The following is a 23,296-nucleotide window of genomic DNA, read 5'->3' as shown; positions in this document are numbered from 1 at the left end:
TCAGCTCAATAAATACACGCAAAAAAATGTTACTGCCTCCGGTTCCATACTACGAATTATGCGAATCCATGCGACCTTATTTCTAAAAAGTGTAAGTTTTATTACTTCTAAGCAACATCTCTGCTACTATATTTTCAAAAAAGCGAGCAATTCTCACTCGTCAATATCACAGATATACCACTTTTAAAGCAGATTATTATATTATTACGCAACAATTGTTCATATTAAGATGTTAAGAAACGCAGCTACGAGAAATCGTTGTCAGTGTAGCATTTCTTACAATGACTCATTCCACTGTGTTGTCTCAAGTCCACCACCATTTTCGTCCTACTTACAAATACAGACCACAATCGCTAATTCAGAACGAAGAAGACAGAACGATCCAGTAAACATTATGACGAACGAAGCTTTCAAAACACAGAACAGCATAAAAGCAGAAACCGATAGTGGCTAACAAGCAGGAAGAAGTAATACCGACACCAGTAAGAAACAGGCACTACAACTTTTTACATAGTATAAAAGTATGAAATTAGTGGTACATATTTATTGTTGCAGGGAAGCCATAAAATGAAGCAGACAGCACTGAGTGAAATGGACAGATCAGAAGAAATGACAATCATTCTAATTATTTTCAACAAGACGATAAAAATTAGAGAAAAGAGCTGAAAGTCGTTGTACGTAGACAGTTGAGACAGAGAGAAATCATAGTGTAAATAATAATACGTCTATAGTCCACAAAACTAGTTTTCGTTAGAGCCAACGTAAATTTCGAAACTTCACATACATTAATATGACTGTACAAGATACACGTAATTCAATAGCTAACTCAAGAACACGAGGTATAAAATATCATTTTTAAACTTATTTTTCGAACCGACTATGTACCTGTTAGTCTAACACATTTTTTCACTGTTCTTCTGTTTCTTAAACTGACGTGTCGCATACGTGACTACCTGATCATTAACAATAGGTGAAGAGATGATATATACGTCGCAAAGAGTATGATCTGACCAGCAGATATACATCCTTCGGTTTATTTTTAAAAGTGATCGAACTATAAAAGTTTTCTCCGTTCTCATTGAGCTGCTGTATTATGACTGCAATGCCTTATTTTTCTCTCTTTTGTAATGGGGCTAATTTTGCAGTTAATAATAACAGCGCAAAAGTTACCGAAAACTTAAGTAGGATATTCTGCTTTTAGTCACCACTTTCCCTGTTTTTCCTCAGAGTTCTTGCCGCCGCGAGAATAACCAATTTGATGGAGCCCCATAATTCCTCTAGCACGTTATAATTATTACGAAAACATTATTGTGTGTATAGTTGCAAATTTAAGGAACTGGTGCTACCAGATTTTCCTGTATGTTCTGAGATAAAACAAATGATGTATCACGAGAATGATAAAGGTTTTCACGAAAGACTTCTATTCATCGTCATTTTTGCCGCTCAGAACGCGATTTGGAACATTTACCCTCTAAGAATGGCACTGGACTGTATAGGCTAAATTTGCAATTCGTTTCAGTGATCTTTAGCAACTTACTTGATTTAGGTAACAAAATTAAGCTTAAAAGAAGTATGATAACGCGAAAACTGAGGCCTTCTGTTGAGCGGACGGTTGGACACCACTGGTAAAAAATTACTGTCAAGTTGTCCGGTACACAAATGACTCAGCATTTTCTCGCAAAACCCTAAGTATATGTGAGAAACGTAAACTAAATATGAAGACATACGTGAGCAGCTGGTGCGGAGTATCCACCATATTTAAAACAAAAAAGGGTGTAGAACGTCTGACTACATTATTTTGGAACTTACTATCTTTGGGTGATATTTTTCTGGCTGCAGCTGTTACGCTATAATCACGCTAAATCGGTATTCCTTTGATTCGAGCATAGTTGTTATGGAGTCACAATTTCGCAAGTAACTACTGAAACAGATCTTTTCACATTTCGACTCCAGCCTGGGATGTTTACACAAATCAAACGAAAAACACTGACAACCTCGTAAGTAAAATTTACATCTACATCAATACTCCGCACGCCGTCTGACGATGTGTGGCGGAGAGTACTTCTGGTACCACTATCTGAATTCCCCCTTCCCTGTTCCCTTTGCGAATGATGTTTGAGAAGAATGCATGTTCGGAAACCTCTGGATTATCTCTAATTACTCGAAGCTCGAACAAAAACTAATATTGTAGACATTTTAGACTGTATTATAATTTACGTAATGGATGCCGTTAATACGTTAACTGGCTCACGTCCGCACGGCAGACAGAGCCGTTAGTCGTTTTAGAGAAGAGAATGCAGCACAAGACAAGCGACAGCGACTAGGCCGAGACGGTCACGTGACTACTCGGTCGGCTAACAGGGGAAGGAAGGCAGGCAAGGCAGCGTGAGATGAGAAGCAGGCAGACAGAGGACAGGGCGCGGAAGACGTGCCACCGCCACCGGCGCTCTTTAGCCCGCCACTTACCCGCTCGGGCTTCTTCTTGGCCGGCTGCGCCTGCGCCCTGTGCAGGTCCACCTCGGTGGCCAGCCTGTTGAAAACCTGAGTGCGCTCCTTCACGCTCAGCTGTTCCGGAGGATCGCCAGCGTCCTAGTCCAACAACCACACACGTCTGTAAACTACTTGCTTTTGGGCACCCACGGCGGCATGCAGCAGGGATCGAATGAGAGGAAAATCAACCAAATGGCCGTTTGTGACTGCACTGACAGTCAATCTTGCCACTTCTCAAGAAAGTCAATATCGTGACAGAGACAAAATATACATTTCAGAACGAGTTGTTGAAAACGAAAGCATAATAAAAAACAACTGCATGTGTAAGACAGCAGTCACCAACTTGGACATCGGCGCACAGGTAATCCTCACAGCATGCGACGAGACCTATTACATCGTTAAAGAAAGGAAGAAAACCAGCTATGCATTAAACGCAGATTAGCCAACGAAGCCAAAGTTATTTGTATCATGCGATTATTAGGCAAATTTTATTTGTATAAGAACACACAGGATTCACATTCAGCATTCCTCAGTGTTATAAGAAGCACAAACACGTTTTCGGTCAACCGAGACTTCGGACAAAATATTCTGTAGTAAATACCTACCGTCCACACATTCTCCACGTAATTCTCTCTGATGGCAAAACCTAACAAGACAGTTAACTCCCAATTACCCAATTATACGTGTGGATACAAGAAGCTCTAGTAAGACTAAATCGTTTAAGCAACTGCAGTCCCAATTTATCAAGTAACCTTATGAATAATTGTGCTTACTAGTGGACAGGAAACCGCAGAACAAGTTTTTCTGAACCGCCTCAAAAAGGAGAAAAACGAATTTTGTCCCAAATCGTTGGTTTCAACTACCACACAAAGAAATAATCTTGGTACGACAACTGCATGGAATTTACCATATTCCTCTTTCAACAGGTCGTGTCACTGGATACCAGCTAATGAAACTTCGTGGTATGTACAGAAGATCACTCCTAAGCGTCATCAGGCCCGTTTTGTCTGGTGTTTTGACAGATATCTGCAATTTCGTATTTCCATTGTGTAGCTGTAGTCAACCCTAACCCCCCAGAGTAGCCGAGAGCGCTAACGCGGTGCTTCCTGGACTCGGGTAGGCGCGCCGGCCCCGAAACGAATCCGCCCGGCGGATTAACGACGACGGCAGAGGTGTGCCGGCCAGCCTGGATGTGGTTTTTAGGCGGTTTTCCACGTCCTCCTAGGTGAATACCGGGCCGGTCCCCACGTACCACCTCAGTTACACGACTCGCAGACATTTGAAACACATTCACACTCTTTCACGATTTACACTAGACGCAGACAGCTGGGGTACACTAATTCCGTCCCGGGGGGGGGGGGGGGGTATGGGGTGGCGGCAGGAAGGTCATCCGGCCACCCCTTAAAATTAACCATGCCAATTCCGTACTTAACCCTGCCAACCCTGCGCACAATGTGGGATAAAGGCGGTAGCAAAAGAAAGAAAGAAAGCTGTAGTCAACCCTACTGCTCATCGCGCCTTCCATGTGACGTCCAGTGACTACGGAAAGTATTGATTTGTGTCAAGCTACAACAAAAATAATAATAATAATAATAATATTTTTAAAGCGGAATTTTACGTGTCCATTCGATAAAGCGGTCCCAAATTAATCTAGTGCGATATTCATTCCATCGACATGTATTAACAAGGACAGGAAACCACGTTGAATAACCAGTACCCCAGCAGCGACAGCACCGTCCTGGCCCGCGCTGACTGCTATTGCTATTGCCGTGCAGCACAGCTGCTCATTCGCTGCTGGTGACTACCGATTACATTTTGTGTTTTACTGTTCCCGTTATAATATATATCGATAAAACGAATAGCGAAATAGACTAATTTGGTACCGCTCTATCAATGGGCACGTAAAACCGCTTTAAAAATAATTTGGTGGTAGCTGGATACAAACAGATGCTTTTCGTCGACAATGGGCGTCTTATGAAAGACGCGACAACTATTTCTTTGGACTGACTGCAGCTACACAATGCAAAAACGAAATTGCAGATATCTGCCGAAACACCAGAGAAAATGCGCCTCACGATTCTTACAAGGGACACCCATTATACATTACGACTAGTATGCAAACGGTACCTCGATTACGTTTATTTCGCTCTCCTCTTTTCTGTTTCATCAGTTAACGATACCGAACTTTCAAATAAACGAGGCAGTACTCATTCACACATGTCATATGTAATGCTTATATTTCAGAAAATATCTCTGTCGTAGAATACTTCCAGTTCAGAACTGCGAGCACTTCGAGTTAAAAGAAACCATACGCTGACACTGAAACACAGTTCGCCAAACTGTATGGTTAACAAATTACTTCCATTAATAAAAGAGTATCCCCTGACTATCACATTCAATGAAGCTTACGAATTTCGAACATCACGGCTTCACGTGGAACGGACGCAAAGATATTACATCAAATTTTGATACTCATCTACCTGGAGTCTTTCTAGCCAAAAGCTGTACGTCTTCTACCTTCTCGTCGCAAAATAAATTTTAATTGCATCAAGACGTGGATATATCGGCTTCCAAATCCGGACTTTTTTCATCGCAGGTAGGACTTTAAATTTTTTCCGTGCAAAATACATTAGGCAAAGCAGCAACATTTTCAATAAATATCCGAAACATTGTATGTACCAAATTAAGTGGTAACAATTTTCATTTGTTTATTTAAAGCATGCTTAATCTGTAGTAATGCCCTCAAATAACGCACTGTGATTTTGTTTAATAACCGTTTTGATTATTCGTTTCTTTATATGAAAAAGAAGGACGTACAGTCCTAGAACCACAAGCTATAACAATTTTTCCTATTAGTTGATGATGAAAACACTGACCTTGTTACATAACATATAAGTTCTGTGTCTGATACGTATGTTTACGCCTTCGCCAAACGTACGTGGTGTTTTAGGAGGAAGTTATGGTTTGATAGTATGGCGAGTACTCAACGGAAATATCACAAAAGAGGTTAGGTCTTCCCTCAATGGTTTCCGACATGCAGCTGTTTGAAACTCACCGTTTGCCACGTTGATCATTTGAATGCGCACTTCACACAAGGGTGGCGACAGTCTCCATATTGCTGAGGATGGTAACTTTCAGAGTCGTTATCAGTTAATGTGATTCTTTTGCCACAGTAAATGGAAGATGTTCATTTAACGACCAAATCTGATGCACTCTCGAAAGGACTAAGTCTCTGCACATTCCTCATGATATAGAGCACAGAACTTCAAGTCAAGCATATTTTTTCGCGAGTCCAGCTGTCTTCACGCAATCCAAGAGCTGAGAAACCTAGTGGTAAAAGAACGTATGACTTTGGTCCTGTGCCAACGTCGCCGATTCCTACCCAACACGAAGGCTACGGTTAGCTGAAGTTCTGTTCTCTATATCATGAGGAATGTGCAGAGACTAAGAAGTTGTAAGAAAATGTAACGCCTACAGCCGTCCTTATGATCTTATTTATCCTGTAGCTACCACTTTCGGCGCTTCAGTGCGCCATCTTCATGCCTTAGTTGATGCTGAAAGGGTTGTCACGATCCACCATACGCTGCATCAGTGGCCAACATAACTGGTTTGCACAGACTACCTGTAACTTTGCTGTCAGCAATCCAACCATCAAGTTGGCAGTTGATGGTTGGAATGCCTACATCACAGTTAAAGAAAGTCTGCGTAAACCAGTTATGTTGGCCACTGATGCAGCGTGTAGTGGATCGTGACAACCTCTTCAGCATCAACTAAGGCCTAAACGTGGCGCATTGAAGCGCCGAAAATATTAGCTACACCATAAATAAGGTCACAAGGACGGCTGTAGGCGTTTCATTTTGTTACAATACTGAACGACTGTGGTCCCCAAGACCTCAGTCAAAAGGATGGACATACAAAAACTTGATGTAGAGAAGTAGCTGAAAAGTATATGGCTAACTATCGCAAATAAAAATTTCTTTATTTTCACAGCGGTTTCCATTTCGCGACCGGTCGGATCTTACTTTCCGAACAGCCCTCGTAGTTAGTTACTACACTACTGGTCATTAAAATTGCTACACCACGAAGATGACGTGCTACAGACGCGGAATTTAACCGACAGGAAAAAGATGCTGTGACATGCAAACGATTAGCTTTTCAGAGCATTCACAAGAGGTTGGCGCCGGTGGCGACACCTACAACGTGCTGACATGAGGAAAGTTTCCAACCGATTTCTCATACACAAACAGCAGTTGACCGGCGTTGCCTGGTGAAACGTTGTGGTGATGCCTCGTGTAAGGAGGAGAAATGCGGACCATCACGTTTCCAATTTTGATAAAGGTCGGATTGCAGCCTATCGCGATTGCGGTTTATCGTATCGCCACATTGCTGCTCGCGTTGGTCGAGATCCAGTGACTGTTAGCAGAATATGGACTCGGTGGGTTTAGGAGGGTAATACGGAACGCCATGCCGGATCCCAACGGCCTCGTGTCACTAGCAGTCTAGATGACAGGCATCTTATCCGCATGGCTGTAACGGATCGTGCAGCCACGTCTCGACCCCTGAGTCAACAGATGTGGACGTTTGCAAGACAACAACCATCTGCACGAACAGTTCGACAACGTATGCAGCAGCATGGACTATCAGCTCGGAGACCATGGCTACGGTTACCCTTGACGCTGCATCACAGACAGGAGCGCCTGCGATGGTGTACCCAACAACGAACCTGGGTGCACGAATGGCAAAACGTCATTTTTTGGGATGAATCCACGTTCTGTTTACAGCATCATGATGGCTGCATCCGTGTTTGGCGACATCGCGGTGAACGCACATTGGAAGCGTGTATTCGTCATCGTCATATTGGCGTATCACCCGGCGTGATGGCATGGAGTGCCGCCGTTGGTTACACGTCGCGGTCACCTCTTGTTCGCATTGACGGCACATTTTGGACAGTGGACGTCACATTTCAGATGTGTTACGGCCCGTGGCTCCACCCTTCATTCGATTCCTGCGAAACCCTACATTTCAGCAGGATAATGGCCGACCGCATGTTGCACATCCTGTACGGGCCTTTCTGGATACAGAAAATGTTCGACTGCTGCCGTGGCCAGCACATTCTCCGGATCTCTCGCCAATCGAAAACGTCTGGTCAATGGTGGCCGAGCAACTGACTCGTCACAATACGCCAGTCACTACTCTTGATGAACTGTGGTATCGTGTTGAAGCTGTATGGGCAGGTGTACCTGTACAAGCCATCCAAGTTCTGTCTGACTCAATGCCCAGGCGTAGCAAGGCCGTTATTACGGCCAGAGGTGGTTGTTCTGGGAACTGATTTCTCAGGATCTATGCACCCAAATTGCGTGAAAATGTAATCACATGTCAGTTCTAGTATAATATATTTGTCCAATGAACACCCGTTTATCATCTGCATTTCTTCTTGGTGTAGCAATTTTAATGGCCAGTAGTATATAAAGAAAAATTACCTCAATGGGAAAGTAAAACAACGATTTGTTGACTCACTAGCATCTGCACCGTTCTCATTGCTGGCAGTCTCAAACAGCTGTACCTCAGAACACATTGGCCACAGATCATATGCTTATGATTTTCTTCCCTTGAGAATGATCCATATATCACGCCTTATGCTGGTTTGCTTCTCAAACGCCGTGCAAGGTACTAGTGATTAGTCTGGTTACTTGGAGTATTCCGGTGACAGTGAACACAATGAAATGTGGTTTCAGGTCTCACTACATTGGATGAGAGCGCAAAATAGGAGGAAGACTCACCTCCTTGCCAGCTGGTTCAGCTCCCGCAGCCTTTGGGCGCTTGGTGACGTCGATGTTCTCCTTGTTCTCGGTTCTGATCCTGTCGCTGCTCTTGCGGCGCGGGGGCACCGGGGGCGTGGGCTCGGGTGCAGCGGGTTCGCCGCCACCCTGTAACTGCGGCGGAGCAGCCGGAGGGGGCGGTTCGCGGTATTGTGGAGACGGCGGCTGGGGGCTGGCGCCCAGCGTCGGGGGAGGCCGGTACGGCGGCGGCTGGCGAGTCGGCGAGACCAGGGACTCGCTGGACACGTACTGCAAGCCGCCCGGACTGCTCACCATCGACTCCACGGACGGAGAAGGCGACGGAGATGGCGAGGGAGAGGCGTAGCCCCCAGGACTCACCGCTCCGGGGATACGGTGTTTCTTCTTCAGGATCAGGTACTTCTCCCCCTGAAAGCGAGATAAGCCTCTCTGCATTCCAAGGGGTCTTCTTCACTGGTCTGGTTTTAACGTGAATATTTATGCTTTGAAAATCTAAAAGGTAATACAGATAAAATTATGGAGTCAAAGGTTATCTGCAACTTATACAAAAACCAGACTGCTGTCAAAGGAGGCGAAAGACGTGGAAGGAAAGCAGTAAATGAAAGGTGGGGTTGTAGCCTAACCCCAATATTATTCAATATGTCCACTGAGCAAGTGGATACAAAAGTGAAAATCAGGAAGAGAATTAAATTTCATGGGAAAAGAATAGGATGACTGTGTTTTGGCTACGATACTGTAATACTGCCAGAGATAGCAAAGAACTTGGAAGGAGAAATGAATAGAATGGGCAGTCTCTTGAAAAGATATTATAAGATGAATATCAAGGAAAGTACAACAAGGGTAATGCAATGTAGTTGAATTAAATAACAAAATACTGAGGAAATTAGATTAAGAAATGAGACACTACAATTATTAGATGAGTTCTGCTATTTGGCCAGAAAAATAAATGCTGACAACCAAAGCAGAGAGAATATAAAATGCAGGCTAAAATCAGCACGAAAAGAATTTCCGAACAAAAAAAAAAAAAAAAAAACATTGTTGACATCCAACAGAAACTTATATGTTACGAAGTCTTTTCTGAAGGTATTTGTCTGGAGTTTAGCCATGTGAGGAAGTAGGCTGTGGATGATGAACAATTCAGACAATAAGACAACAAAAGCTTTTAGGAGGAGAGATTGATAATGAGGTGGTACTGAATCGAAATGTAGAGAAAAGAAATTTCTGTTACAACTTGACTACAAGAAGCCAACAGCTTTATTGCAATGGTAACAACATTTTCAGCCAGATCACCAAAGTTAAGTGCTGTCGGGCTGGGCTAACACTTGGATGGTAGACCATCCGGTCTGCTGAGTGCTGTTGGCAAGCAGGGGGCACACAGCAAACTGATGAGCTACTTCATTGAGCTCTGGCCTCTCTCATAAACTGCCATACGGCCAGGAAGGCAGTGTGCCAGCCATGTGCTACTCCTTATCCATATCCGGTGACACCTGTGGTCTGAGGATGATACAATTGCCTGTCGGTAGCGTTGGGCCTTCGTGGCCTGTTTGGGTGGAGTTTAGTTTAGTTTTGACTACAAGAAGGAATCAGTTGATAGGACACATCCTGGGACTTCAAGGAAATGTCATTTGGTATTGGAGGGGGAGGGGGGGGGGTCAGAGTAAAATTGTAGAGGGAGATCAAGGATTGACAACAGTAAGTCTGTTAAAATGGATGTAGACTGCAGTAGTAAAGTAGACAAGAAGAAATTTGCACAGGACAGTTTAGTGTGGAGGGCTCAGCTACTCCATGTCAGTTCCCAGTCTCAAGATTGAAAGAACAACTTATGCAGTACTTCTTTCATGGGTGGCCACTCCTGCATACTTACAGAGTTCGAGTGACAGGGAACTGGTGTCACCAGATGCCATCACTAGCTAATTTTTTTGTGAAAGTTATACTGACATGAAAGTGTATAAAGCCAATACTTACGAAAGTGAAACACAAACATAATTTTGCAGTCTGTTCAGAACTTGAGCATTTTTCAACAGCCAGTGGAAAGATGCATGTTGAGCATGACGCAGAAGGCACAGAGAAACAAACAAACAAACAAACAAACAAACAGTAAGAGAAAAGATAGGAGTTGAGTGCTGTTATGAAACCGAACTAGAGAAGAGCGGGGCACATACTGTGACGAAATGATGGAAATGGACTAAGAAGATTTTGAGTTGGCTTCCACATGATAAGAGTAGTCTATAAGACATCTTCATGGTTAATGAACTGACAACATAAAGGAACAAACAGGACAAACTTTGCTGCAAAATGATAAAGACATAAGTCTGGTAAAGACCAATATCCAGCAGTGGACGATAAAAAGATGTTGATGATGGTCATATGTTCAAGGTAAATTCTGCTATCAATAGTTAGAAAGTACCTCAGACAAGATCTAGAAAACTATAGTGACTTCCAAAGCCAACAAGTGATATTTCACGAAGGGTGGTAACTGAGAAGTGACTTTTGTAAAGTTCTTCACAACTGTCTAGAGAGGTTCCTTGCTTCAATTGTAATCAAGGAGGTGAAATGGATGGCACATTAGATGTTGCAGATTCACAAAATAAGTCCATACACTTTGGCTTCCACAAGTTTCCAAGGCAGATATTGTGTCCTGGGATGTAAACATGCAAACTGACGGCCTGAAACATGTGGAAAGAGTAGAGACATGAAAATAGCAAAAACCAAAGTGAAAAATAATGCCAACTCTGTGATTTTTTGGTACTGTCTCCCTTCCCAAACAAAAATCTAGTAAATCTGAGGCCAGCAGTTCACAAATACTGGTAACTGCCAGTTACTCAAGGCTGAAATTGAATTTTGACTCTTTTCTTACAGCCAAGGTTCACATATAATCTTCAAATGCCAGTTCATTTCCCACACAAAGAACTATGGCTCTACAGACAAAAATATCCTAATTCCAACACACTTCTTTTTGATAACAGTTTTCGTCAGTGGAGTCACATGTCCCAAAACGTTTTTGCAACAAATCATACCTAAAATGATTTTTTTACTGATCTTCAGCACTCTGTATCATCATATTAAACCATACATTTTTGTTACTAAGTATGATTACTGAAACAACCAAAAATGATACTTCAGCTTTACAAATACACAAAGCAACTATGCATCTACTAGATTTTCATATATCAGCCAGTCACAATGTAGAATATGTGAGGTCACACAAAACTCACTGTTCCCACATACGACTGATGGAAGATATTAAATCACTCTCCAGGAGTAGTAAGATAGCTTCTTACAGAATCACACAAACTTCCAAACAAAACATCAGCTTTCAACTTACTGTTGACCACGGTCTAGGTAAGAGATCAAGCTCCCTCCACAAACTTCATTCACCAAAAAGTAAAAATAATACTGAAATAAACATTTTCAGTCAATAAATAGATTTTTCTTAATTAATAATTAAATTCAAGCAATTAAATAGTATTTTGCAAAACTAGACCTCACACTGGTCAATTGATATCCTATTTGTCAATGTTAGACACTATTTTTGGCTATAAAAATTTGGATAAAAACCCCTGGTGTACTTTATAAGGGGTCTTGCTTTTGCACAGCTCAAATATTTGACCAATCACAATCAATTACTCACCAGTAAATCAGCATTACTGACTACAAAGATACCATTTTTAAGAAATATGAAAGCCAGAGCTTTATGTGCTGGCTTCTCTTTACTTTACTTTCTTCAGATGTTTCTTACCTCATGTTCCACGTGATAAGTGAGAACTTTCATCATATGTACTGACTGTTAAAATAGCTGAGACTGGACCTTACAAAAAACTGATCACTTTCCATGAGACTATAGTGCTTTTCTGACGACTGAGTGTGACTTAAAGTTAGTAATGAAACAAAGAAATTCATCACAAGGTCTATAATTTAAAGAAATACATAAAATTTACAATTTAGTTTAAAATGATACGTGGATCACATGGAAAATTTAAGTATTGAGTTTATAGCAGGTAACACCAGATGTTTCCAAAATTTACATAGTTTGTTCATATAACAATTTACTTGGATAGTAAGCTATGCCTTACAACTGAAGTGTGAAGATTAGTAGACTATAAAGCATTTTCTCTACAAGCCAAAATTTAATAAAATCATATTACATTCCTCTCTTGCAAAAATGCTGCTTTTGCCACCTGACCCATAGCTATAACTGATCATTTTTCTTATTTATGTATCTCTTTGTTGGATTACTTTGGAGTTGCAAGAATGTTGTTTCATTTCTTTATTACTATACTGTCAGGTCCCACTGTCAATTTTGTGACTTAGTAATACCATGTATGTATACCAATGTTGTACAATATATATATCTAGAAATGTTAAACGTTGGGCAACTACTTACATCCTCATTGCGCATAGTGGCAAGGTCATTTACATATTCTTTGAATAAGTTTCGTGCTTCAACTGTAAAGAAAAGAAAGAGGGTGGATGCAAATTAAAAGTGTTAATGCAGTTCATTTTATTTTTTTATGTTAAAAAGTATAACATTTAAGACAATAATTCCACTAAAAGGATGTATTATTTTATCAACTAAAACATTTATATGGCACTGAATTAATACATTTATGTGGCAGTGAACAATGGTGCAAAATAATATAAATTCTCATGAAAGTATACTTACAGCTCTTTGGACAGTATACCCATATATTAGAAAGCTTTTAACAATAGTTTTAAAACAGCTCATCAACAAACTGTTTTCACAACCCAACAACAGTTTTACTATTGTCACAATGACTAACAAGCAAATATCGTACACACTACATTTTACAGTCAAACTAATTATTCCTTAATGTTGACAGAGTGCAGCATCAACCAGCCACAATTAACATTCTGTACCACATAACAGCCACTGTTGTTCAATAACATCATTATTTGATAACAAAAGCATTAGTCGTTACTTTACAGTACAGAAATTATTGAAATACTGTGAGAAACAATAGTTTGTCACACTGTTATTGGACATCATTAAAATCAACAGCAACAAGTACAGTAATTGCTGGAGACATCCAAAGTTTAAACTCTTGAGAACCTGCATATGTTAAGCCCACAAAATTAGCACAGCCACAGTTTTGAAATATTTGTTGGGGGGCAGTCTTCCCTAGAGACTGATGATTGCCAACTAGGGACCATCCACATCAAAATTTAATCATATGACTAAACATTTTCTGATCTCTCTCATATGCCGCTACATGGAAATGTTATTGTGATAGTCATCTCAATCAATAATAATGTCGAAACTGAACCAATCTTTCAGTCTGCAGAAGAGTGAGTCCAATTTGGATCTTCCTGGTCAATTAAAACTGTGTATTGGACTGGGACTCTAACTTGCAAGCTCGTTTTCCGTGTTCTAAGCTCTCACTGAGTTACAACTCACAGATTTACTGACAACAGAACCTGTCTCCTACTTTCTGAGCTTCAGGAACATTTTGCCGTATACCTTACTGAACTAGCAAATTTTAAAAGAGAGTGAAGCTGTGAGCGCTGGTCATGACTCGTCCATGGATAGCTCAGTAAAAGAACTTCACAAAAAAGGCATGGTTCTGGGATCGCATCCTGGTCCATCACACAGCTGTTACGTAATACTGGAGTTCTTTTTCTACATCCATCAATGTATCCAGAACATTAGTAGTCCAAGCAGAATCGAATACAGAACCTTACCATTTTGCTGAAACTCTCTGTAGATAATGGGGCAACATACTAAACATGCTGGCTGGTGAGTCTGAGTGTTGGGGTGTGGGTGAGGGGGATGGGGAGCTTGAAGGTCAGATTTTAAGTTTTCTTGGATATCCTGAAACCCGCGGCTTCTACGGAAAACCTTTCGCAGTTTAAAGTTAAATTACGTTAAGTTTCCTACTAAAACGGTCTGGCTGATTTTTACTCTTGGACTAATAGTCTCCACGTTGTAGGATATAGAAAAATCGGAAATTATTTTAAATAAGTGTTTTAATGGAATAAAATTAATGTTTGCCGCTAAATGAAGAACACACATTTAATATGTGGACCATAACTAAGTGCATTACAGACGTATTAATGGATAAATTACTTTTTGGAGGCGTAAAAGGTTGGAGGAGGAGGGGATAAACGGTAGAAGCGCGAGGAAAAGTAAGTCGCCAGATTGCGTGTCATGCATTTCCCTTCTTCACAGGCAAGGGCGTACCAAGGATCTGAACTGGGGGGGGGGGGGGGGGGGGGGGGTTGCTAGCAGATCCCAAGGGCAGTTGTGCTAGTTGCAGAGTGTATGACATTACTTTGTGTGCTGAAAGAAGTGAACTTCCGAAAAACGCAAATCGCGATTCACACAAAAGTCTAGCGTCCTAAGTTCGAAGAGGACATCAAAGCTTCTCAAATTCAGATTGGCTGCTGAGCATTCACTATCTTTGTTAACAATAGATCATAAAGGTGACTTCATAAAAAGACATTTTCGTCGATTCTAAAATTGTCCAAACACTAAGAGCAACACGCTTCCCCAGTAACAATGTGAATATTTTGTTTCAAAAAAGCGACTGTTCAGTGTACAAATTTTTTTCATAAAGAGGAAACGTTACTACCCAATATATCATTAATTTTTTTTCCTCGCCAGCCTAGAATTTTTTGCGTCTGTAGAGACTTAAAATGTGAATGTACAGACATATCACGTGTCATGTAGGGACTTGGTCGAAAATGTGTTGTCAACACTGCAGTGTTGTCGAATTCAGAGGAAAACCCCGTGTGTTTATTGTGAAACAGTAGTGTGTCTGTTCCCAAGAAAAGTAATGGAGAACGTTAGTTTTCGACAAAGGACAAAAAAATTAGACAGTGAATTTCCTGTTAATTCTGAATTACGAACACGTAAAAGTTGAGACATAAAATCTTAATTACCAATATAGCAAAGTGCCCCGTGTGGGGTTGTTAGTACCCCCATCGGGCGCCTCCCCAGGTGGCGGATAGGGGAATGCCTCCTAGATATAGGTGGTACTGGGGAAATCAAATACCCAGGGCGGACCAAAAACTAACGAAATGTAGCGTCTGAACTCCTACAGGAGCGGCTACAAACAGCGTCTGTTCTCCATGTTAGGAGCGGCTGAACACACACTCTGGAACTTATAATCCCAGTTTTAACCTCGGAATGGCCCAAAAAGCCATCTCCCCCCTGAATTTCAAACAACTATGCATGATGTCAATTTCTCTAGATAGAACTATTCCAGGAGGTAACCAATCCTCCGCCGCTAACAGCAGCGCAATCAGGCCTAAGGATTCTGGAGAGCCTGAAGCACCATGTCGTTCAAGAAATTCAAAATCCTCTAAACTGAAGAAAAACAACGTACATTTCTTTGGAACCCTAAATATTAACTCGCTCTTGAAGCCAGGAAAACTGAAGCAGCTCACCAAAGTCTTGAAGGTATATAAAATCCAAATATGTGCGCTGCAGGAAACCAGATTTACAGATGAAGATTTAATGGATTATGAAGGATGCAGGATATTTAAAGGAAAGAAAGGCTGGAACCCATGTGGAAGAGGCCTTCCCCACCTTGGAACACGCTTCATCGTGAAATCTAACTGGGTAAACTCAATAACCGACTTCCAGTCACCTAATGAACGCTTGTCTTTTCTCACATTCCGCGCCCTAAATAAAACCTATACACTTATTAATTGCCATGCACCCATCAACAATGACAATAAGAAAAACCCTCAGAAAGTAGATACATATTGGGAATCTCTAGACCACGAACTTTCTAAAATCCCAACATCAAATGTGAAAATACTGTTTGGGGACTTCAATGCACAAATAGGCCAAGAAAAAAAAATACAAAAAAAACAGTAGGAAACTACCCGGCTCACAAAAGGACAAACAGAAATGGAGAAAGATTAATAGAACTATGCAAGGGCCATAACTTAAAATTAATGTCTACAAATTTCAAAAAACCTCCTAAGAAACAGAAAACATGGAAATCACCAAACACAAGTATTGGAGAGTTCCAGATAGATCACATAGCCATCACACACTATAATCAAAAAGAAATAATGAATGTGAGAGTTCGGAAAGGGGCAAACATTGTAACTGACCACTACTTATCGACAATCAAATTAAATTTCATACCACAAAGAAAGAAACAAATACAAAACAGGAAAACTCAAAAGATAGACGCAAACATCTTGAAAGAGAAAAGAGAAGAATTCTGTCAAAACATAGTTATATGTTCGGATAAATGGGAAGACATAAAAGAAGGAATGATAAGATCTGCTCAAGAAGTCGCAAAAATGAAAAAGAGAAAGAAACACGAATGGTGGGATGAGATATGTGAGGAAGCAATAGAACAAAGGATGAAGGCATGGAAGAAATGGCACTCAACCAAAAGTGATAAGGACTACCTGGAGTTCAAACAGCAAAGATCTTCTACAGCAAAACTCATTAGATCAGTAATAAGACTATTTGAAAAGAACCAACTTACACAAATGGATAAAGATTTTAAGAGAAACAATAACAGATCCTTTTACAGCACATTCAGACAGAAACTACAAAAATATGTAGCAACAAATCTGTGTTTTAAAGACACCAGTGGAAAACTGGCAATGAATAATGAAGAAAATTGTGAAATATTAGCAAAATATTTTGAACAACTTCTCACCTGTCAGGAACCTATTGAAAAATTACCAGCCAACACCCCAAACACAGTAAACAATAATTCTGAACCCCCATGCCTCATAGAAATCAGAGAAATCATTAAAAACCTGAAGAACAATAAAGCACCAGGGGAAGACATGATAATTGCAGAAATGTGGAAAAGTGTGGATAATACAACTCAAGAAAAACTACTGGGAATAATCAATGAGATTTGGAGAACGGAACGTATACCGGAAGAATGGAAAACTGCATTAATCCACCCCATCTTCAAGAAAGGGGATAAAACCGATGCAAATAACTACAGAGGGATATCTTTACTTCCGGTAACGTATAAAATTCTATCTAAGGCCCTACAAAACAGATTGGAGAAACAACTTGATCAAGAAATTGGTGAATACCAAGCAGGCTTTAGGAAGGGAAGATCTTGTGTGGAGCAAATTTTAAACTTGAAGTTAATTATTAAATATAGACGATTAAGAGGAAAAGACATCTTTATCACGTTTGTTGACTTCAAGAAGGCGTACGACTCCGTTGACAGAACAACCTTGGTTAACATCCTTAGTGAGTTTGGAGCAGACAAGAAAACAGTCGCAATCGTCAAAGAAACACTTACGGATACCTATGCAAAAGTAAAGTTCCGTGGTGAGGTATCCAGACCATTCAAAATCAGAACAGGATTAAGACAAGGAGATGGGTTGTCACCTACCCTATTCAACTGTGTGTTAGAAAAAGTTATTAGAGGGTGGAGGAAGAAAACGACTGAAGAAGGAATACAAAAAATCAGATTAGGAAGAATAAAGGATGGATTAGAAGTAGATTGCCTCGCTTTTGCTGATGACTTAGCGATTCTGGCAGGAAGTTTGGAAGAAGCAGTCAAACAGATCAATATTCTGAATGAAACAGCAGAAAAAGCAGGACTGAAAATCTCCTTTGAAAAGACAGAGTACCTAACCAATGTAAAAGAGGCACCGAACAATATGATTACAAAGTATGGCCAGATAAAGAAGGTTTCTATTTTCAAATATTTAGGGGAAATCATCCAGCCCAATGCTTCAGATAAAGAAGGAAATAAAACAAGAACAAGAAAAATGGAAATGGCATTCCAGCTAACAAAGAATGTGTACAACAAGAAGTCAGTATCAATTAACGCAAAAATAAGGCACTACAACACTGTGATTAAGCCAGAGTGTCTGTATGCATCTGAATGTTTAGCAATGAACACTAACAAGGAAATGGAAGCTATAGCAAAAAAGGAGCGAAAAATCATTAGAAGAGTACTTGGGCTGAGGTTTGAGAATGGGACTTGGAAGCTTAGAAGTAATAGAGAAGTGTATGACAAAATTGAGAAAGTGGGAGATACTATGAGGAAGAGAAGAATAAGCTTTTACGCCCATTTGAAAAGAATGGATGATGAAAGGCTGACAAAGAAAATATTCATGTTTTTTGACAAGAACCCCAGAACCCAAATTACCTGGTTCAAAGAAGTCAAAGCAGACTTAGAGGAGATGGGTATAGGAGAAGATGATATAACCAACAGAGACTTAATGAGAGACAAAATTCAACATTTTGAAGGATTTGAAGTGAAGAAGAGAAGAACTGGAGGAACAGTGTGGACAGAAGACCGAAGGGAGCAGCACAGAGAGAGGATGAAGACATATTGGCAGAAGAGAAAAGAGGAGGAGCGCAATAGGAGAAATGTACATTGAAAAATAGTTGTTCAACGCGGTCCCTAGACGGTCAAAATCGGAATTAAAAAAATAGCAAAGTGCGTTTACAAAGCCAGTCAGCAAAATAGTAACATGATAATGGGCTCTTAACAAGTCTGCTATGTTCTATCTAAAAGGGATAAAACCTTCCAATGACGGGGAAGTAGTTAAAGAAGCAATCAATGAACAGTGCCTCGGAATCTCTGTTCGATGGTCACGAAAATAAATCTGCACTTAGTCTTTCAAAGGACTTCAACTGTCTCACCTAACTGTTGCTAGACGTTTTGAAGAGATTTCTGAAAATTCTGAGCCTCAATTATATCAGAATATGCTATGGTGTGTATTTTTCGCTTCAGTTTGATGAAAGCACTGATATTTCTCATGTTGGAGAGTTGTGTTCATTTATTAGAATGGTCTTTAGAGATTTTACGGTCAAAGAGTAGTTTATTAAAGTGTTGCCACCTCATGAACGTATTAGGGGACAAGACATATTTAACGCTTTCCTGATGTTTGTGAAACGTAGCGACTTCCCGCACTCTAAACGTTTTGTGATAACAACCACTTTCAACGACGGAAAGAATCATGGGTTTCTTGCTGTGAGGTTTGTTTGTTTGTTTGTTTGTTTGGGGGAGGGGGCCAAACAGCGAGGTCATCGGTCCCATCGGATTAGGAAAGGATGGGGAAGAAACTCGGCCGCGCCCTTCCAAAGGAACCATCCCGACCTGGAATGATTTAGGGAAATCACCGAAAACCTAAATCAGGATGGCCGGATGCGGGTTTGAACCGTCGCGTCGTCCTCCCGAATGCAAGTCCAGTGCCTTAACCACTGCGTCCCCTTACTCGGTGGGTTTCTGGCTCTCTGTGCTGTCGATGATTCATTTGCAAAATTTCTTTCTTATCACTGTATTGTCACCCAGGAAGTTATATGTGCCAAGATTCTGAAGTTTGACTATGTCACGAAGCTTGAAACTCGTATAGAAAATTACATCTGAGCATATTCTACAGGCCGGCCAGAGTGGCCGAGCGGTTCTAGGCGCTACAGTCTGGAGCCGCGCGACCGCAGGTTCGAATCCTGCCTCGAACATGGATGTGTGTGTTGTCCTTAGGTTAGTTAGGTTTAAGTAGTTCTAAGTTCTAGGGGACTGATGACCTCAGAAGTTTGTTTGTAGTGCTCAGAGCCATGAACCATATTCTACACGGCACCAAATCTTCTGAATGTATCATATTACGAGAATGGTGACATAATTCTTCATGCTAACGTAAGATGTCTTATTATGGGAAAAACTATGGAACGATTGTGCAATCTTCTCGGTGAGATATGAGATTTTCTGAAATCATCTGGGCAACATTGTCAAGAACTTAACGACATACCATGGTTTCTTGATTTAGGTTTCTTGACAGATATTAAAATTAAGTAGCTACACCTCCAATTGCAAGGGAAAATCGCTACATTTCAGCCGTAAGTACAGCAAATGCTTTTCAGATGAAACTAGTATTATGGATTATACAGGTAAAAAAAACTGTGGAAACCGCAGATATCGGCGAATACGACTATCTATCGCTTGCCAAGCATCTTGAAATACTACTTACAGAATTTCGTGACCCGTTTAGCCAGTGATTATCAGTAACCCATTTGTTTCAGTTGTCATTACTGAACTTGGAGGGAGGTAGGATATGAGAGACCTTCAGGAATTTTTCTGGACTCTGATGGACAGCAATAAAAGTCCCATGATTGTCAGTGTTGCTTTGGAAACTTATTCTTGTTTCGGCTCGACATATATTTGTGAAGTCACGTTTTCATCTATGAGCATAATCAAGAATAAATACAGATTCAGCCTGACAGATTCACATCTATATATGACCCATTAAGAACAGCTTGTTCCAACTACACACCAGATTTTTCTGAACACAGCGAACGTGCAGTGGCAAACCTCAAATTAATTACGTAAGTCGTCGATCTAAGCAATTTTAATTATAGCTGCACACTATTCCGCAGATTTTATTTTCAACAGGCATCTAGCCAAAAAAAAAAAAAAAAAAAAAAAAAACGATAAAACCCAAGTATTCAAATACAATTTGAAAGGCTTCCTAGTGGCACACTCGACTTCTGTATATCAATTTCTCGCAGTAATTCAGACTTTGTTCCTGTATGCGTTATTTATTTATATACTGTACTCTAATTGTTTTCTCATGATTTACTAATTCTTTGGTTTTAAATTTTCTAATCAGCATTCTGTAAACTAAGTTCCGACTCATTCCATGAATAACACAGGGACCGTACCAACTTCCCCACGCCGATTCGGTTCGTATTGACAGGATGTTTACGGCACGACTACGACTTCAACATATGTGAAAAGGAAGACGAAACTCTCAGCCGCTTTCGAGAAAACTGGGTTTGAAAATTTTACGCGAATTTATACATTGTGTGTGGTCGCTAGTACTCGAGAAGTCCGCAGCAGAGCGTGTTAAGCGGTTAGTTTCAAGAGCGAGGGGTACAAAGATCGAATATCCTGTCTGCACTTCTTTTTTCTCCCCAAGTAATTACATGACTGAGAAAACTGTTGTTATTAAATGTTTCATTTATTATTGCCATAATCTTTATCCCCAAAAATGTAGAAAAAATTTCGTAACAGTATTGGAATAAAATGGATGCACAAGAAGTTTCAATGGAATCAGTATAGTTACTTACATTATTTTATCTACGTGTGTGTCAAGTGTAAGGTGTAATTTATGGAGCGCAGCACGAAACAGGGTGATGACAGAAACACAGGAACCAATAATTCCTGCGACGTACTACACCTGTAACAAACGCCGATCTTTTAATGTGCATGGTTTTCTCAATGTGTAATGCAAAACAAACATGGGCTACATTCGTAAGTGGTGCTTGGTCAGCATATAATTTCGCGGCGTACAGCGCATACCTGTTCTTATAATTAGTAGGAATGAAATACAGACCTCGCGCTTATCAAAATCAGCGTTTACACGCTTGGTCGCGGAATCCTTGGTTACTATAACCGTACAAAGTATGTGAGCATGCGTAAAATGTTCAAACCCGATTCTCTCGAAAACGATTGAGAGTTGCGTCTTGCTGCTTACGTATGTTGAAGCCCTAGTCATGGCCTACATAGCCTGTCAATACGAATCAAATTGTCGAGGAGAAGTTCGTACCACCTCCATGTATGTAGCCTTGGCTCGCACAGAATCATATAAAACGACAATAAAATAAAATAAATGGCTTGATCGGCGCACAGGACTTGCATTTGGAAGAAGCGGCATTGAAATCCTCATCGAGTCATTCTGACTTAGGTTTACAATGGATTCTCTACTGGGCCAGTCCTTTGAAAAGAACATCCCCCATTCTCCTTTTCTATCCTTGCCCTGCCCAAGAATGCGATCTGTCACTAATGGCCTCATCACTGATGGCATAAGAAACTCTAATTTTCCTTCCTTCCCGAGGAAGATCCATAGCAACTCAAGAAAAGTTCCCACATAGAATATTCACATCTATTCATGTGAATTCAAAAGCTTCTTGACATGGATTTGTAATCCCTGTATGACTTCATACCTAAGTGTACATTTTCTGCAACATACATCGATCTTCTGCCTTCTCCACAGTCACATTCTCATACCAACTTATTGTTGTTAGGTAAAATATGTATCATACGGAGTTGTCCTTTTCCAACACTATCTCAACTTCTGCTGATCATTTCTGTCACGGTCTCTTCCAATGTCAGTATTTGTAAGACATAAATGTATTGAAAGGAGGATAGCAACCTCCACATTCTGTTACTTATGGCAATCTTATCTCTACAGAGATAGTGAAAGCCCCAATAATCAAAGCTGCATACTCTGATCTTTATTTTCCCCTTCTTCCGTTCTTTACTGCGACTGTCTACAACTCATGTTCCTTCCATACAACAATGTGCTTCGGATGCAGTTTCAGAAACTACTACTTTTACTGAGGAATTGTGCTAGTCTAATCCAAATTAAGTTTCAGCCCACGTTGTTTCGACCACGTCTGGTCTTACTATCTGTTATAACATTTTTTTTCTTTTTCTTTTTTGTTTCTGTTTAACAAGTTGTTACTAACCTATCTAATACTCTGCCGACAGTCTCTCTTGAAAGTCGATGTCAATTAACCTGTACAATCCATTCACCAATTCTTTTCAGTCTTCTACACTTTATATGACAGCTGTATCATAGCACTGAAGTTTCACCAGCGTTTTGTATGTTTGTTTCATTTCTTTCACAGCTTACACTTCGATGGTACGAAATGAAAACTTTGTAACTCCATTTTGTTAAGCAAGCATTTGTATAGCAAAAACGGCTTCTTAAAAAAATAATATACAATGATACATAAAATTGCTACATGTGTAACTATATGGTAGAAGACTAGTTATATACAGGTTAGAGAAACCCATGCACTTTCAAATCTCTATTTGATTATGAAATTTCTGGCTACTGGAAACATGAGTTTTCAGAGACAGATGGAGTTATATGAGTTTTCAGAGACAGATGGAGTTATGAAGTTTTCACTGCCTACCATTGATATAGTGAAGTTCCTTGATATAGTGAAGTTCTATACAAAGCAATTACAATACTTTTTGCCACAATACAAAAATAACAACCACAGTAAAGATGGAAAACTTTAAGATGCA

General features: G+C 40.4%; 1 protein-coding gene across 7 annotated transcripts in view; it reads right to left on the bottom strand.

Annotated features, from left to right (window-relative positions):
* Window positions 1–23,296, bottom strand: part of LOC124711768 (ankyrin repeat domain-containing protein SOWAHA) — a 624,792-nt gene that overhangs the window by 590,109 nt on the left and 11,387 nt on the right. For 6 of the 7 annotated variants that reach the window (XR_007005522.1, XR_007005524.1, XR_007005523.1 and 3 more), the window contains exons 2-4: window positions 12,673–12,734; window positions 8,271–8,696; window positions 2,467–2,589 (exon numbers count right to left, since the gene is read on the bottom strand). Coding sequence is in view for 4 of the 7 variants with exons in the window: in XM_047241985.1 (XP_047097941.1) it covers window positions 2,467–2,589; window positions 8,271–8,696; window positions 12,673–12,734 (611 nt within the window). In the remaining 3 variants the exon portion in view is untranslated. The remainder of the gene's footprint in view (window positions 1–2,466; window positions 2,590–8,270; window positions 8,697–12,672; window positions 12,735–23,296) is intronic. The other variant, XM_047241992.1, reaches the window with a different exon arrangement.

This window comes from Schistocerca piceifrons, chromosome 1 (genome assembly GCF_021461385.2).
Source record: "Schistocerca piceifrons isolate TAMUIC-IGC-003096 chromosome 1, iqSchPice1.1, whole genome shotgun sequence".
In the NCBI taxonomy this organism is placed as follows: Eukaryota; Metazoa; Arthropoda; class Insecta; order Orthoptera; family Acrididae; genus Schistocerca; species Schistocerca piceifrons.
The sequence above is the reverse complement of the archived record's forward strand: the minus strand, read 5'-3'. Positions and strand labels throughout refer to the sequence as shown.